Source organism: Rhinatrema bivittatum, chromosome 1, assembly GCF_901001135.1.
Source record: "Rhinatrema bivittatum chromosome 1, aRhiBiv1.1, whole genome shotgun sequence".
Lineage (NCBI taxonomy): Eukaryota > Metazoa > Chordata > Amphibia > Gymnophiona > Rhinatrematidae > Rhinatrema > Rhinatrema bivittatum.
Window position 1 is genome coordinate 640,608,567 of NC_042615.1, and position 16,699 is coordinate 640,625,265.

Sequence of the window (16,699 nt, forward strand, 5' to 3'; positions counted from 1 at the left end):
ATAGGGTCCTGATCAGACTGAAAAACACAAAAGAGGACCCACTCAATTCCCTGTGCAGTCATGGGTTCAGCAAACTGGAAAGGCACTATAAATGTTCACTCTGACCCTGGCAACACATATTGGACCCATCAACAATTGTGAGGGGGTGTACAGGAAACTTCCTCAGACCACGTTAAGAGACCGGCCACAGCTATCTGGCCCAGCCCTCATTAAGTCCCAATCCAGCAAGGGATTCTGGGCTTAAGGAGGATCCCTTCAGCCTAGCATAAGAAGGCAGGGCCCAGAAGGATTAGATAGGCCCCCAGGAGCAGGCAGAGAACCAGTCTATGCAAAGGTGAGCTGCATTATTTGTTTGATTTTAGCTTTCTCACTGTAAATAAACTGCACCTAAGGAAACAGCCAGAATCTGCTTCCTTATTTCTCTTGGCTGTTTCCTAAGCCACGACTGGCCATGTTACTACACATGGTGGTAGAATGGGATCTCTTGCCCAAGCAGGAAGCACAGGCAGGAGCCCACAGCTGCAGTAACAGAAGACCCCCACCCCCAAAAAAATACCCTTGCAGAGGCCTCCCAGTTTCACTCACCTAACTAAAGCTACAGCAGGCCAAGGGGTACCCCGCATGTGAACTCAGATCAAGTAACTAGTCAGGGCTGGACAGGCCAGCAGTTTTTTTCCCTCTCCTTTCCCCTGAGAGATACCCAATTTGGAGGCAGCTCAGAAAGCAGGGAAGATGGAATAGGTGATCCAGATCCTTGTAGAATGCCCTACAAACCCAAATTGACCAGCAGCAGGTACTATGAGAACAACTTATGCAGCAAAATACAGTGCTTACCCAAGTAGCACAGGCCATGCAAATTGCTGTGACCAGGCCACATTCTTTGTCACCAGTTGTACTTAAGATGGGGACCAGGATAAGACTCCGATTGTTTCCTGAAAATTTTTATTAATTTCCATCAAATAAATCAACAATTACAACAACCTTAAAGTACAAGGACATATACATAGAATTGCCTAACACACGAAGTTGAACTTTGAGTTGTATACACCCCCTTCTCTCCCATCCACCCCCCATCCCTCTACCCCCCTTTGTCTGTAAACACCTAAAGAATTCTGAATGGACCTCTCAATTTTCAGGCTGGCCAGAAGATAGTTGGACAACATATCTGGGGAATCTACTCACAGGGAGTAATCAAGAGGCCTTCCAGAAGCCAATCCAGAATGGAAGGCCTCATGTCAGGAAATCAAAGCAGCCATCTTAGAGAGAGAAGGACTCACCCCAGAAGCCTATCAACAGCGCTTTCGTCAAGGAGCCATTCAACTCGCAGAACCTTTTCCACCGACTTAAGGTTGTAGCTTGGAAGTGGCTGCATTTGGAAGGGAAGACCGGGATTTTGCTGGAAGAATTCCTAGATGGCCTAGAACACCCTATTTGGTAGTGGGTGTGCAACTCCTGAATCTTATGCTAGAGATAGCATTGGAAATAGTGGAGACTTACTACCAAGCCAGTCCATCCTTGAATCACCACTGGCTCAGGAGAGAGCATCAGACCCAGGTAGAGGATGATGGAGTCCTAAGAACCAGAGGCCCCTGACAACCAGTAGCACAGGTCCAGCCAGACTTTTCACTGCAACCGCAAACCTCAGCTTGACTGCCATGTTTCAGCTGGGAAAAAGGGGCCATTTTGCCAGAGACTGTCCCCATAGGGAAGATGAACCCATGGATGTTAATGCATTGGCCCCACACTTTTGTAATTTTGTGGATGTCCCCAGCCAGGGAGTCTCTACTTTTGTGATTGCAATTGAGCTAGATGGTATGCCAACCCAGGCATTAGTGGACTCTGGGAGTGTGAAAACGCTCATTCAAAGAGAGTTAGTGAAGCGAGTCCAGATTGACTATAAGAGAGTAGTGACTCTGGCATGCATCTACGGAAACTAATGGTAGTATCCAACAAGCCAGGTACCACTGAAGACCCCAGTCAGCCAAGACAAAATACAAGTGGGAGTTCTTCTTTGGCTACTTTACCCTATGGTGATAGGATGGGATTGTCCAATGTTTAAGAGCCTCTGGAATCAGTTCATAATGGGTTCATCCAACCACAACAATGAAAAGCTGGAGCTTCTAGAACCCTTTCTCTTAGATGATCCAGATCTGTATCATAAAGACTTTAAGACTCCTAAGTCCTGGAGCAACGCTGACAGGACAAATACAGTTATGCTGCTAATTTAGAGGCAGCTGGGGAGGAAGGGGAAGAACAGTAACCTACCCAGAATGTTTTAACTTTGATTGGGAAAAGGGGGGTTACCCGGGGAGCTTCATGCAGGCCCAGAGGGAGGATGAGTCCTTTAAGTGGGCCCAGGAGCATATACAGAATGTGAACAGAAAGCTAGTCCCTGGAGTACAGGTTACAGACCCTATTCCTCCATATTTTGTGATGAAAGAGGACCTTCTTTATCGAGTCACAAAAGGAAGTATGGAGGGGGGAATTGATAGAACAGCTCCTAGTTCCCAAACCATTTTACCAAAAGGTCATGCAACTAGTACACAGCCACCTTCTAGGGGATCACCTGGGACAGGAAAAGACCCAAGAGAAATTATTGGCAGTGTTTGATTGGCCAGGCCTACATAAACAGGTCTAGTTGTATTGCCAGTCCTGCCCTACCTGCCAACTCACAAAGCTTGCTGGCATATGGGCAGCACCTCTCATACCAATGCCCATAATCGAGACCCCTTTTGAAAGGGTGGGCATGGACCTTGTGGGGCTACTAGAGAGATCTACTCAAGGAAATAAGTATATCCTTGATATTCTGGATTATGCTAAGAATATGCTACAAAATATGAAAATCCCAATGGTAATGACTGCCCCAATGGAAGTTTTTTTGTGACTTGGACTGCCCAAGGAGATCCTGATGGATTATGGAACCTCTTTTGTATCCAAGGTAATAGAAACATAGAAATGACGGCAGAAGAAGACCAAACGGCCCATCCAGTCTGCCCAGCAAGCTTTCACACTTTTTTTCTCTCTCACACTTTGCACCTCCTCAGGGTAAAAACACTGCGTACCTCAGTGTATCACTTGCAGACTGATAGTCTCATCGATCACCTCAATCAAATGCTCAAACAAATGTTGAAGACATAATGCCTCTGTATCGCTCCATGGTGAGGCCGCACCTTGAATACTGTGTACAATTCTGGTCGCCGCATCTCAAAAAAGATATAGTTGCGATGGAGAAAGTACAGAGAAGGGCAACCAAAATGATAAAGGGGATGAAACAGCTCCCCTATGAGGAAAGGCTGAAGAGGTTAGGGCTGTTCAGCTTGGAGAAGAGACGGCTGAGGGGGGATATGATAGAGGTCTTTAAGATCATGAGAGGTCTTGAACGAGTAGATGTGACTCGGTTATTTACACTTTCGAATAATAGAAGGACTAGGGGGCATTCCATGAAGTTAGCAAGTAACACATTTAAGACTAATCGGAGAAAATTCTTTTTCACTCAACGCACAATAAAGCTCTGGAATTTGTTGCCAGAGAAGGTAGTTAGTGCAGTTAGTGTAGCTGGGTTCAAAAAAGGTTTGGATAAGTTCTTGGAGGAGAAGTCCGTTAATGGCTATTAATTATACTTAAGGAATAGCCACTGCTATTAATTGCATCAGTAGCATGGGTTCTTCTTAGTGTTTGGGTAATTGCCAGGTTCTTGTGGCCTGTTGGAAACAGGATGCTGGGCTTGATGGACCCTTGGTCTGTCCCAGCATGGCAATTTCTTATGTTCTTAAGGTCCATTGGTCAATTGCAGTAGAAGAGGCCTCTGAACACTCTGAAAGAGGTGTTATGCTCTGAACCAGTCCTGATAAGTCCAGACTTCACTGAACCTTCACGGTGCAAACCAATGCCTCAGAAGTAGAATTGGGAGCAGTTTTAGTCCAAGAGAAGGATGGCCAAGAACATCCTGTGGCATTCATTAGCAGGAAGTTGATGCCACAGGAGAGATGTTACTCAGCAGTTGAGAAGGAGGCCTTGGCAGTCAAGAGGGCCTTAGAGGCCTTGTGCTACTACTTGCTGGGGTAACAATTCACACTCATAACAGATCACCAACCACTCTTATGTATAAACAGAAATAAGGAGTCCAATGCGAGGGTGATGAGATAGTTCCTGGCCCTACTGCCCTTCAATTATAAGATCCAACATAGGGCAGGAAGAGAAAATGCTAATGTGAATTTCCAGAGAGGTGTCCCTGGTACAGTTAAACGCTCATCCTGGCAGAGCTGAGCTGAGGGGGAGGGTATGTGAGAGAGTCTACAGGAAACTCCCTCAGACTGCCTTAAGGGATTGGCCACAGCTATTTGGCCCAGGTCTCCTCAGGTCCCAATCCAGCAAGAGATTCTGGGCCCAAGAAAGATCCCTTCAGCTTAGCATAAGAAGACAGAGCCCAGAAGGATCAGACAGGCCTCAGGAGCAGGCAGTGAACCAGCCTATGCAAAGACCTGCTATATTTGAGGACTGTGTGTTACCTGAAGTTAAGGTCAGTATATTATTTGTTTGAAATAATAAACTGCACCTAAGGAAACAGCCAGAATCTGCTTCCTTATTTCTCTTGGCTGTTTCCTAAGCCATGACCAGCCATGTTACCACATCCCCTAATTTTTAGACATACAAGAATGTGTGGAAATAAGAATACTTACCGGAGTTGACAAGAGGGGCCACCAGGGATAATTCTTGGTGTCCCACTACTGATCTGGATAGACTAACTACAGGAACACCAGTAGTCAGAAGCTGGGGGTACTGAAGGTGCTGTAAATAGGACGGACAGTCAGGCAATGAACATTAGATTACAATACCTGCATGATATTGCTGTGTTTTGTGCCACTGCCAGGATGGCACATTATCAGGATTTAAATGATTCTTGGCTATTTGTGCTCCTTGGTCGCAACAAACCGCAGCCTTTAGAGAAGGAGTAAGAAGGGCGAGTGACAACAGTCACTCTTTGGTCTCTAAATGTTTCCATTTGCATGCCCCTGGCATGTAATGGCATGCATCCCTGTACAGATCAGTGAAAACAAGAGGTGTGTAGGGCTCCCTATCAAATAGGGAGATGCATGTGAGATGGATGAGTTGCAGAAGGTGTCAGTCGTGAGAAGTGAAATGTGATGAGAGGAAGGATGTCAGCAAAGGATTTAAAATATGTGTTGGACTCCCATTTCTTCTCTCTCTCTCCCTCTCTCTCTCTCCTCTGTTTTTCATCTTTGTTTCTTTTTTCTGATTCTGTCTGTCTGTGCTAACCATGGACAGGTGTTCACATTACTAACAAAACACCAATTTTTTTTATTTCAACATTTACTCTATTTGAACAATGTCTTAACTGATCTAAGTGTTGATTTTATATTTGGTTCAGTAACGAACCTTATTACCTTTTTATATTTATTGTTTTAAATATTTTTAACAATGTGCTTGACACAATGTGGCCTAGTTGCTGCTTTGCCAATAAACTCCAAGCTGCTATTACTCTACCCTCACCAGTGTCCAGCAGTCTGTGATCTGCATCTTTTCACCCTGAAGCAGCAAGAAGATAGGTTTTCTTGATTAGCAGAGTTTTCAAAAGGTCAAAAGAATTTTCTTTGGATAGAAATAATATAACTTTTGCTAACCCCAGAAGACAGAGGTTCTTGATAGTACATGGAAAATCAGAGCTGAGCTGTTGTCACCCACTGAAGTTGCTATATTATATTTTGGAGCGAGTGAGGAAGAGGGTAACATGACACAAATCATTAACAAGGCTATGGTCTGTTCACAAAATGAGACAGCAGATCAAAATATTTCTGGAAATATATATGTGAGCAGACCAATGGGGTGGTTGCTTATAGCATGGAGATGTTAGGATTTTGTAACATACAGATACATATAGCTACACTAGTGAAACGTACCCGGTGATGCTCAGGTTGTCTAATTCAGCAGGCAGATGCAGTTCCTCAGCCACAACTGGAACTTCTTACAGGTATCAATATCCCTTGGATCCTATAGAACTCCAATACAGCTTCTCACTTCTCATGGAACAACCTCTTTTATACCACTCGTTTCCCCTATTGGACTGAATTACATTGCCACTCATACACTGGCACTGTCTGCCACACAGTCCACTTTGACCCTTAAATCCAGAAAATTCCACATTTTAACATATTGACTACATTCACTCTAAGCATTTTTCAATACCCATATGCCATCTGGTGGCCAGTGTTGGGTAATTTATGACTAAAGATGATTATCTGATTTAACAGGTAATCTGTGATATGAATTCAGTAATATAAGGGAGCAGAAACTTACTTTTTTGTGAGGTAGTTAATCAGGTTTATTTTAGTAGTATAAGTATACATATATAAGTACAGAGCATAGTACTTTTATAATATTAAGCTTAAATTCATGCATTAATTCAGAGCCAACTTGCACCTGATAAATACAACGGCAAACAAATTAATTCAGCTAAAAGAATAATTAAGCCAGTTATCTCACTCTTGGCTGTATGTGGGTTGTAGTCCTGCAGAGCTCACTGACTTATTTCACGGTACGGCATGGGGGTGGGGGGTGAGGAAATCCAGTAACACCTACAGTAGGTGACACCACAGTCTCAAGGAAACAGAATCCCCAAAGGTCTCCCAGACGTCCTGGTGAGGTAAATCGGCAGAAACGGTAAAGAAGGCTTTGGTTTGCCAAGGTTCTAGCAGGAATAAAGTTGACAAATATGACAAATGTTGTAACTTTCAGTTGGCCAACAATATGAACTATGCAGAGGTGAATGAGAAGATGAGCTTTAGAGGCCATACTATCTGAATAAGGGACCTGTGTGATTTTGAAAACTCTTTATCTATTCATCATCTTCAAGAAGAACATAAAAACACAAATTTGTAAACTATCATTAAAATCATCCATTATACCTGAAGACTGGAGTGTGGCCAATGTAACCCCAATATTTAAAGAGGGGTCCAGAGGCGATCCAGGAAACTATAGATCAGTTAGCCTGACTTCAGTGTCAGGAAAAACAGTGGAAACTATTCTAAAGATCAAAATCACAGAGCATATAGAAAGACATGCTTTAATGGAACAGAGTCAGCATGGATTTACCCAAGGCAAGACTTTCCTCACAATCAGTTTCATTTTTTTGAAGGAGTTAATAAACATGTGGATAAAGGTGAGCCAGTAGATGTAGTGTATTTAGATTTTCAGAAAGCATTTGACAAAGTTCCTCATGAGAGACTTCTAAGGAAATGAAAAAGTCATGGGATAGGAGGCAGTGTCTTTCATGGATTACAAACTGGTTAAAAGACAGAAAACAGAGAGTAGGATTAAATTGTCAATTTTCTCAGTGGAACAGTGGAGTGCCTCAGGGATCTGTACTTGGACTGGTGCGTTTCAATATATTTATAAATGATCTGGAAAGGAATACAATGAGTGAGGTTATCAGATTTGCAGATGATACAAAATTATTCAGAGTAGTTAAATCACAAGCAGATTGTGACAAATTGCAAGAGGACCTTGCCAGACTGGAACATTGTCTCTAAATATAGATCCTCACCAAATGAGCATAATCAAGACCACACACTACAATTCACCCGGTGTATAATTTTTGCAAAAGTATTTTTTACATATAGGTGACCCTCTATATACCACCTTGGCACTATTGATACCAACAATTTTGTTATACCAATTTCTTCTTTCTAATAAAATTTTTTAGAGAGCAGGAGATGGTTTCATATTTTTTATAACACCATCCAGGTGTCAATGTTATTTCTTTTAATCATTAACACACCTTCCGCCTCCAATAGTTTATTTTAAATTTTTATGTTAAATGCCAAGCTGGGTTACAGAGCGTAAACCCTTTATTTTTAATCACTGTTTGTGTTCAGTTGTTAAAAAAAATTTTTTTGCCGTGTCCGCTCCTCTCTTCCATTCCCGGCGGCATCTGATGCCGCCGGGAATGGTAGAGAGGAGCGGAGGCTCTATTGAGCACCGGAGAAATCGGATACCAGTATTATAAAGAAAATCATTCATTAAGGAACAAACATACCCTGAGGAAGACAGCAACTTGCAAACGTCGAAACTTGCGCGAGTCGGGAGAAAAAAAGACATTCGCTAGAAAGCTAAGTACTTTGCAGTTGGTCCCGGGACGGCTTATTAAAAATAAAAAAGTGCTAGACACGGCAAAAAATTTTTTTTTAACAATGGAACACAAACAGTGATTAAAAATAAAGGGTTTACGCTCTGTAACCCAGCTTGGCATTTAACATAAAAATTTAAAATAAACTATTGGAGGCGGAAGGTGTGTTAATGATTAAAAGAAATAACATTGACACCTGGATGGTGTTATAAAAAATATGAAACCATCTCCTGCTCTCTAAAAAATTTTATTAGAAAGAAGAAATTGGTATAACAAAATTGTTGGTATCAATAGTGCCAAGGTGGTATATAGAGGGTCACCTATATGTAAAAAATACTTTTGCAAAAATTATACACCGGGTGAATTGTAGCGTGTAGACTGGAACATTGGGCAACCAAATAGCAGATGAAATTTAATGTGGACAAGGGTAAGGTGATGCATATAGGGAAAAATAATCCATGCTGTAGTTATACAATGTTAGGTTCCTTATTAGGAGCTACCACCCAGGAAAAAGATCTAGGCATCATTGTGGATAATACATTGAATTTGTCAGTTCAGTGCACTGCAGCAGTCAAAAAAGCAAACAGAATTTTAAGAATTATTAGGAAGGGAATGGTTAATAAAATGGAAAATGTCATAATGCCTCTGTAACGCTCCATGGTGAGACCACACCTTGAGTACTGGGTACAATTCTGGTCGCTGCATCTCAAAAAAGATATAGTTGCGATAGAGAAGGTACAGAGAAGGGTGACCAAAATGATAAAGGGGATGGAACAGCTCCCCTATGAGGAAAGGCTGAAGAGATTAGGGCTGTTCAACTTGGAGAAGAGATGACTGAGGGGGGATATAATAGAGATCTTTAAAATCATGAGAGGTCTAGAACAGGTAAATATGAATCAGTTATTTAATATTTGGGATAATAGAAGAACTAGGGGGCACTCCATGATGTTAGCAAGTAGCACATTTAAAACTAATCAGAGAAAATTCTTTTTCACTCAACGCACAATTAAGCTCTGGAATTTGTTGCCAGAGGATGTGGTTAGTGCAGATAGTGTAGCTGGGTTTATAAAAGGTTTGGATAAGTTCTTGGAGGAGAAGTCCATTACCTGCTATTAATCAAGTTTACTTAGGGAATAGCCACTGCTATTAATTGCATCAGTAGCATGGGATCTTCTTAGTGTTTGGGTAATTGCCAGGTTCTTATGGCCTGGATTGACTACTGTTGGAAACAGGGCTTGATGGACCCTTGGTCTGACCCAGTATGACATGTTCTTATGTTCTTACAAGTTTGAGATGCAAAGACAGACCCTGTAATAGAGAAGAAGCAAATTAGAGAGCTGATATTTCTTTTCCTGTAGAAAGAAGAAAAATGCTTCCTTGGTGGTGACCTTTCACTGTTTTCTCCATACAAATCCTAATTTTACTTCTGTTATTACTCATCTAAAAATGCCTTTTGCCCAGTTGTTTTGATGTTAGTCACATTCATTAAAGAGCTTGCATCTTTAAACATTTGTTAGTTTTATAATGGTGTATTCTGTACTCAATTTAATTACTGGAACTCTGAAGTTTCTCGAGTTAGTTTTTATGACACCACTGTGGTACTATTCTCACTTGCAGATGTAAGCTAATAGAAATATCTTTCTTTTAGGAATTGGCTACGGCATGTCGGTAGTCGGTCCTGCAGTTGGCTATGTGGTTGGAGGGCAGTTGCTAAATATCTATATTGATTTCAATAGCGGGCAACGGTAAATCCTTATTTTCTTATTACCATGTGGTACTATGTAGACATTCATGAAGGCGGAAATTGAAAAGCTATTTAGACAGATAACTGAAAAGTTATCCATCTAAATGGCTTAGCTGAGATATTAAATGTCTTATCTGAATAAATTCTAGCTGGATAACGAGTCAGGGGTCTTCCTGGGTCGAGCTATTCATAATTAGCCAGTTAACTTATCCGGCTAACTCTGCTGAGCCGGATACATATCCGGCTAACGTTAACCTAGCTGGGTATATTCAGTGGTGCCTCCGTGCTACTGAATAACCCACATAGATGACTCATTATCTGTATCATGTAAAATGTATCTTCCTCTGAATAATAATTGCGTAGGGAATCCTAAATTGTACAGTGCACATGGGGAAGCATATGTTGTCCACAGCGTGCATGCTTTCCTCCATGGAGAAAAGGGATGGGGTTAGGACGGGATTGGCGAAGTATGCTTGGAGATTACATTTTGAAATTCCCATGCCTGCTTCACACTGCTTTCCCCCCCCCCCCCCCCCCACCCATGTTTTACATCTGCAAAGTATGAGGGGCAAAAACTTCCTGCAGCACTAGTCCACCAGTGGATTTTCCAAGGGAAACTCTGTGGGGAGCTTCTCTTTGAGAATTGGCTTGCAGTCCTGTGTGTTTAAATATTGGCTCTCCAAAATTAGAAAATATAATTCACCTTTACAATACCCACCTTAATCTTACTAGCGACTGCTCAAGCTGTATTTACTGGAGGTGCTGGCCTTACTGTGCATTCAGGTTCCCTCCTCCGTCAGGTGTGCCTGTGTGCCCTCTGGTCCCTGCAGTTCCGTTGAGAGAGTGTACAGTGCACCAGGACAGGATATCTCCTGAAACCTTCCCCTCTCTCAGCCATTGCTCTTCAAACCCCTCAAATTTCTTCTCCAAGATGTTCTTTCCCCCATTGCTTTTCTCCTCTCTAACCTAGCTACCTTTTACCAGCTCCCTCCACCTCCCACTCTCTCTTGCCTCCCTAGTTTCTTTGTCTGCCCCACCTGTCTCACCTTTCCCTGGAGATTCCCCTGTTCTTCCTTCTGTTTCTTCTCTCTAGCTCCTCCCTCCACATGTCTGTCTTACCTGTTCCGTAAAACGTAATGAAGTGGAATTTCTACTGTAAGTGTAAGGGGTCTGAATTTTTACATGAAGCGATCTTAAAGTAATACACGTCCTTATCTTAATACAGGAATGAGCTAACTCCCGATGATGTACGCTGGCTTGGTGCATGGTGGATAGGATTTTTACTTTGTGGGCTGCTAACATGGTTCCTGATTCCTCCTTTTTCTTGCTTTCCAAAGCATCTGCCAGGTAAGAATTTCTGACACAGAACAGTTATGGAGTCATGAAACGATCACTTTGGGGAGGGGGGGGGGCGTCAGTTTTCAATAATGCACACCACTTCAGAGTATACAGGTGCTTTTATACCTGTGGGCTTTGTAGATAATTTTCAAAGGGAAATAATGCAGAATTGCCAGTAAGGTACATGTGTTTTGCATGTATTGTTTCTGAAGGCAGCGGAACAGGAGAAAAAAGCTAAATGTATGCATGCTGTTTACTCCTTCAACCAAAATGCAACTCCCAGGAACGACTCTCTTTATTTTGGCCAAAAGTAACGCACATTGTGGAAGCCCACATGCATTTTTAGTCTACCTGCGTAAGCACTTAGAGGGTCATTCATCAAATTGCGTTAGGATGTTATCGTGGGCGTTGGGGCCCGCAATAACGCCATAACACATGCTATAAATATCGCATTGCGAAATGCATATGCAAATTTGAAAATTTTATTCAAGTGGGAGGAGTTTGGGTGGAGTAAATTGAAATGAGGGCTGTTTAACGTTGTGTGCGATAATGTAACGCACACTATCGCGGGATTTAATGCTGGAAATACCTACACCTTTTTTCTGAGCGTTATGCCTGCAATAGCTGTGTGTTACAGCCAAAACAAGATTTATCAGGATTTATCACAACTTGCCACTGATTGCAGAATACATCAAGCAAGGTAGAGAGAACATGGAACAAATCTACTCTTCTTTCACCTTTCATCACTCTATAACACATTAAATCTTCACTGATGGGAACTGTGCTGTTTGTACGTATGACTGTGCGTGTTAAACTGCCCCCTAAACCCCAACTCACCCCCCCAAACCTCACCCACGTTACTAGTGCCCCCTCTTACAGTGGTATAAATAGTTAACTTTTGGTGAGCCTCTCTTTCTCTCTCTTTCTCTCTCTCTCTCTCACCAGCAGCCCAAAATGCAATAAAAGTCTGTCTGGGCAGTTCTCAGCTTGCGATGTGAAAATATCATGGGTGCGATAAATTTAACGTGTGTTGTGGTAAAATAGCTATGCGAAGCAATACCAGGAAAATGATCGAAACCACGCCCATTTTTTTAATCACAAGTTTTATTTTTGCGATATTTATTGCAAAATGATGAATCTAGGCCTTAGTTAGCTGCCTAAGTCCCCTTAAAAATTGTCTACATAAATTCTAAATCATGCAGCTGGACTGACTTCAGTTTTACTTTGGTAAGTGTGGGTATATTTCAAGCAGTTTTCTGCAGTCACGAGTGGAAATGATTGACTATTGCATAGAACAGATCACTTGAATGTATAGAAGAATTCTTCATGGCCATTTAACATCTCTCTGACCATTGCTTGCAGAAAGATTAATGTGCTTCCCCCCCCCCCCCACCTAAAACTTTCCATTTTATAAATATCACAAGCCATAAGTGAGCATGTAATGGATTTTATTGGACCCTTTGCTTCATGCCTTATGTGTGATCAGGGCATGCAATAAGATTTGCCTTACTGCACACCTTATTCTAGCTTACTGTTAATGTGCACCATTGTAGGTTCATACAAAAATACTCCTTGGAAAATTATTTTATATTTTAGAATGTATTTATCAAACTTGATTCCTCACCTTCTGTGCAGAAAGCCCTAAGGCAAGTTGCAATAATCAGAAAAATATAGATTAAAATAATAAATACACCTCATAAAGTACAAATCAGATGTTAAAAAAAAATTTAAAACACAGCCTCAACTAACCAAACTGCAACACATAAGTGCCAAATAAAATGGAAAAATCACCAATTAATTACCAAAGGCTTGATTAAAAAGTCAAGCTTTTAAATGCTTCCTAAAAGACAAATAAATTATCATAGAACGGATAGCTAGAGGAATCTTGTTTCCCAATGAAGGGCTGTTTATCCTGACTTCCGCATCCCAGTTGATTTGGCTATCTAAAGAGATGGGGTCACCAGCAGACCTTGCATCTAAGGAATCACCAGTTCTGCAAGATAAACAGGCCGCATGCCATTCAAACATTTAAAAATAAAGGTCAAACTGTATTTACCAGTAAACTGGGAGCCAATGCAGCTCCTTCAGATCTAGTGTTGCATGATCCCAATACTTAATCTTTGCAGCTGCATTCTGGAGGAACTGCAATCTCTTCAACCCCAATTGTGCTAAACCTTGATATAGTGAATTAGAGTAATCTGCTAGTGATTAAGGCATGAATAGCTGTTGCCAAATCTGATCTTGAAAAAAATGGATGCAACTTCTGAACATAATGCAGTGTCATGAAAGAGGCCCTTAGCATAGCAGATATTTATGGAATTAACATCTTTGGGTCTTAATTGAATGCCCATGGCAGAAAGAAAAAATATCAGCATTCTGTCCCTTCTCGAAATCCAAAGGAGCTCTGTTTTCTGTGGGTTCAGAATTATCATAAGTAAAACTAACCAATCGACGATAGCCACTAAACAAGCGTTAAGGGTAGCAATGTCTTCACCCTGCTCATCACCTACTGGGACAGAATAACAAGACATCTGCACAGATATGACATAATGCTCCAAAATCTTCAATTATCCCTACCAGTTGGGCCCTGAGACACACCACACGCAAGTTTATGCGGTGAAGAATTATTTCCCTCCCAGTTAACGCACTGCATCTGCCTGGGCAGATAAGAGCCAAACCATTTGAGAGGAATGCCCCAATCTCAGTAGTCTGAAGTTGAGGAAGAACTATTGTGGAAACAGACTTACGTGACCTCCAGCCAACATTTCCTAGAAAATTCTTCCCTACAGCATGACCAATTTGACTCCACAAGGGAAAATAGCATTTTTAATGCAGGTCCCACCCTGTAGACTTTTGCATCATTGAGAACCGGAAGAAATTCAGAAAGATACTTAAGACCTTTTTCTTTAACATTACCTTTAAGGATCATCTTTGCAACCAGTCCAACTCATGATGATTTTCATCCCAGCTATCCCCATCAGCAACTCATGAAGCCTTATCATAGGCTAATGTATGTTCTAGTCTTATATGTATTTTTATTTTTGTATGTTTTTGATGTACCTCACCCTGAACTTTGGGTGGAGCGGGCTATAAGTATTTTTAAATAAAAAAATAAACGAATATATGATGAACTGTATCGAAGGCCACAGTTAAGTCCAAAAGGCCAAAAATAACTTTCACTGAATCCACGTGCCTTCAAATATTATCTGACAATGTTATCAGAAGCACTGATTCAGTACCATGGCCTTGTCTAAACCAGGACTGTTGTGAATGCATAATGTTTTTCAATTCCAAAAAGTCAACTGAGAAAACACCATCTTTTCTAGAATTTTACTCAGGAAGCTAAGCTTTCAAGTTTTAATTCTTTGAAAGGCTTGATAAGCATTTATGCATTAAAAAACCTGAAAAATCTTAAATTTGAATGAGTTGACAAAAGGATAAAGAGCAAAGTATTTTAAAGTGAGGGAAGTAACACTGTATTTATTTATTTATCTATTTATTTATTTCCTGGTTTTTCTAGACCAATGATGATATAAACCTTCACACCGGGTTACAATGTACAAGTATTATTAGCAAGACAGAAATTATACATTTTATTAAGTTACAAGTACCTGGCAAGTACCCAAACATTAAATAGATCCCATGCTAATAATGTTGGTAATAAGCAATTGCTATTTCCTAAGTCAACTTAACCAATAGCAGTTTTTATGGACTCCTCCTCCAGGAACTTGTCCAAATCATTTTAAAACCCAGACAAATTAACTGCCTTAACCATATCCTCTGGCAATGAATTCCAGAGCTTAAGTATGCATTGAGCGAAAAATAATTTTCTTTGATTCATTTTAAATATGCTACTTGTGAACTTCATGGCCTGCTCCATAGTCCTTGTATTATCTGAAAGAGAAAACGACTGATTTGCATCACACTATTCTAGTCCTCTCATGATTTTATAGACCTCTATCATATCCCCCCTCAGCCATCTCTTCACCAAGCTGAACAGCTCCAACCCCTTTACCCTTTCCTCATAGGGGAGCTGTTCCATTCCCCTTATCATTTTGGTTCCCTTTTCTGTACTTTCTCCAGTGCATCGATATCTTTTTTGAGATGTGGCGACCAGAATTGAATATAGTACTCAAGGTGTATGGTGTCAAAATTGAGCGATACAGAGGCATTTCACCATTCCCTTCCTAGTAATTCCTAACATTCTGTTTGCTTTTTTAACCACCACAGCATGCTGAGCTGACGATTTTAATGTATTGTCCACTAAGACGCCTAGTTCTTTATCCTGGCTGGAAACTTCTAACATGAAACCTAACATCTTATAACTACAGCATGGATTATTTTCCCTATATACATCACTTTGCACTTGTCCACATTAAATTTCATCTGCCATTTGGATGCCCAATCTTCCAGTCTCACAAGGTCCTCCTGCAATTTATCACTATCTGCCTGTGATTTAACTATTCTGCATAATTTTATGTCATATGCAGATTTGATCACTTCACTCATCATACCCTTTTACAGATCATTTATAAGTATATTAAAAAGAGCCAGTCAAAGTACAGATCCCTGAGGTACTCCACTGTTTACCTCTCTCCACTGAGAAAACTGACCATTTAATCCTACTCTCTGTTTCCTGTCTTTTAACCAGTTTGCAATCTACAAAAGTACATTGCCTCCTATCCCATGACTTTTTAATTTTCTTAGAAGCCTCTCATGGGGGACTTTGTCAAATGCCTTCTGAAAATCTAAATACACCATATCTACCGGCTCACCTTTATCCATATGTTTATAACTCCTTCAAAAAAATGTGGCAGATTTGTGAGGCAAGACTTACCTTGGGTAAATCCATGCTGGCTTTGTCCCATTAAACCATGTCTATCTATATGTTCTGGAGTCAATATTCAAAACTGGCTGGTTAAGTAACTTAGCAGGTTAGACCCTATCTGGTTAAATTACAAATTATATTCAACAGAATGGCATCATAAATTATACAGCTAAGCTAGACGTGCCATAGAGCATGTCTAGCTTAGCTGTATAATTTATGAGGCTAAATCCAAATATCAGCAGTTAGCTGCATAAGTTGTACTGCTAACTCGCTTTGCTCCGTTCCGCCCAATACTTGCCTATTTTTTATGCAGCTAACTTTTTAGCCACATAAGGGACTTATAAGGCTAAGCAGCAGCTGCTGAACCTGCATGCATATTTAGCAGCTGTTACTTAGCTGCATATGTCCTGCTTATCTGGCTAAATAGCACTAAATGTGCTTTGAATATTGACCGTTGTGTGATTTAGTTTTTTAAAATAGTTTCCACAACTTTTCCCATCACTGAAGTTAGGCTCTCCAGTGTATATTAGTTTCCCAGATCACCCCTGGAGCCTTTTTTAAATATCGGGGTTTCATTGGCTACCCTTCAATGTGTTCAATATTTCAAGAATGGCAGGAAAAAAAAAACTACCTATAATTTAAAATT

The 16,699-nt window shown here is 40.9% G+C and overlaps 1 protein-coding gene across 1 annotated transcript in view; it reads left to right on the forward strand.

Moving 5' to 3' along the window:
- The window catches only part of SLCO4C1 (solute carrier organic anion transporter family member 4C1), a 203,386-nt gene that overhangs the window by 109,541 nt on the left and 77,146 nt on the right, over positions 1-16,699 (forward strand). Inside the window, exons 4-5 of the mRNA XM_029572679.1 lie at positions 9,792-9,888; positions 11,113-11,234. Coding sequence (XP_029428539.1) covers positions 9,792-9,888; positions 11,113-11,234 — 219 coding nt within the window. The remainder of the gene's footprint in view (positions 1-9,791; positions 9,889-11,112; positions 11,235-16,699) is intronic.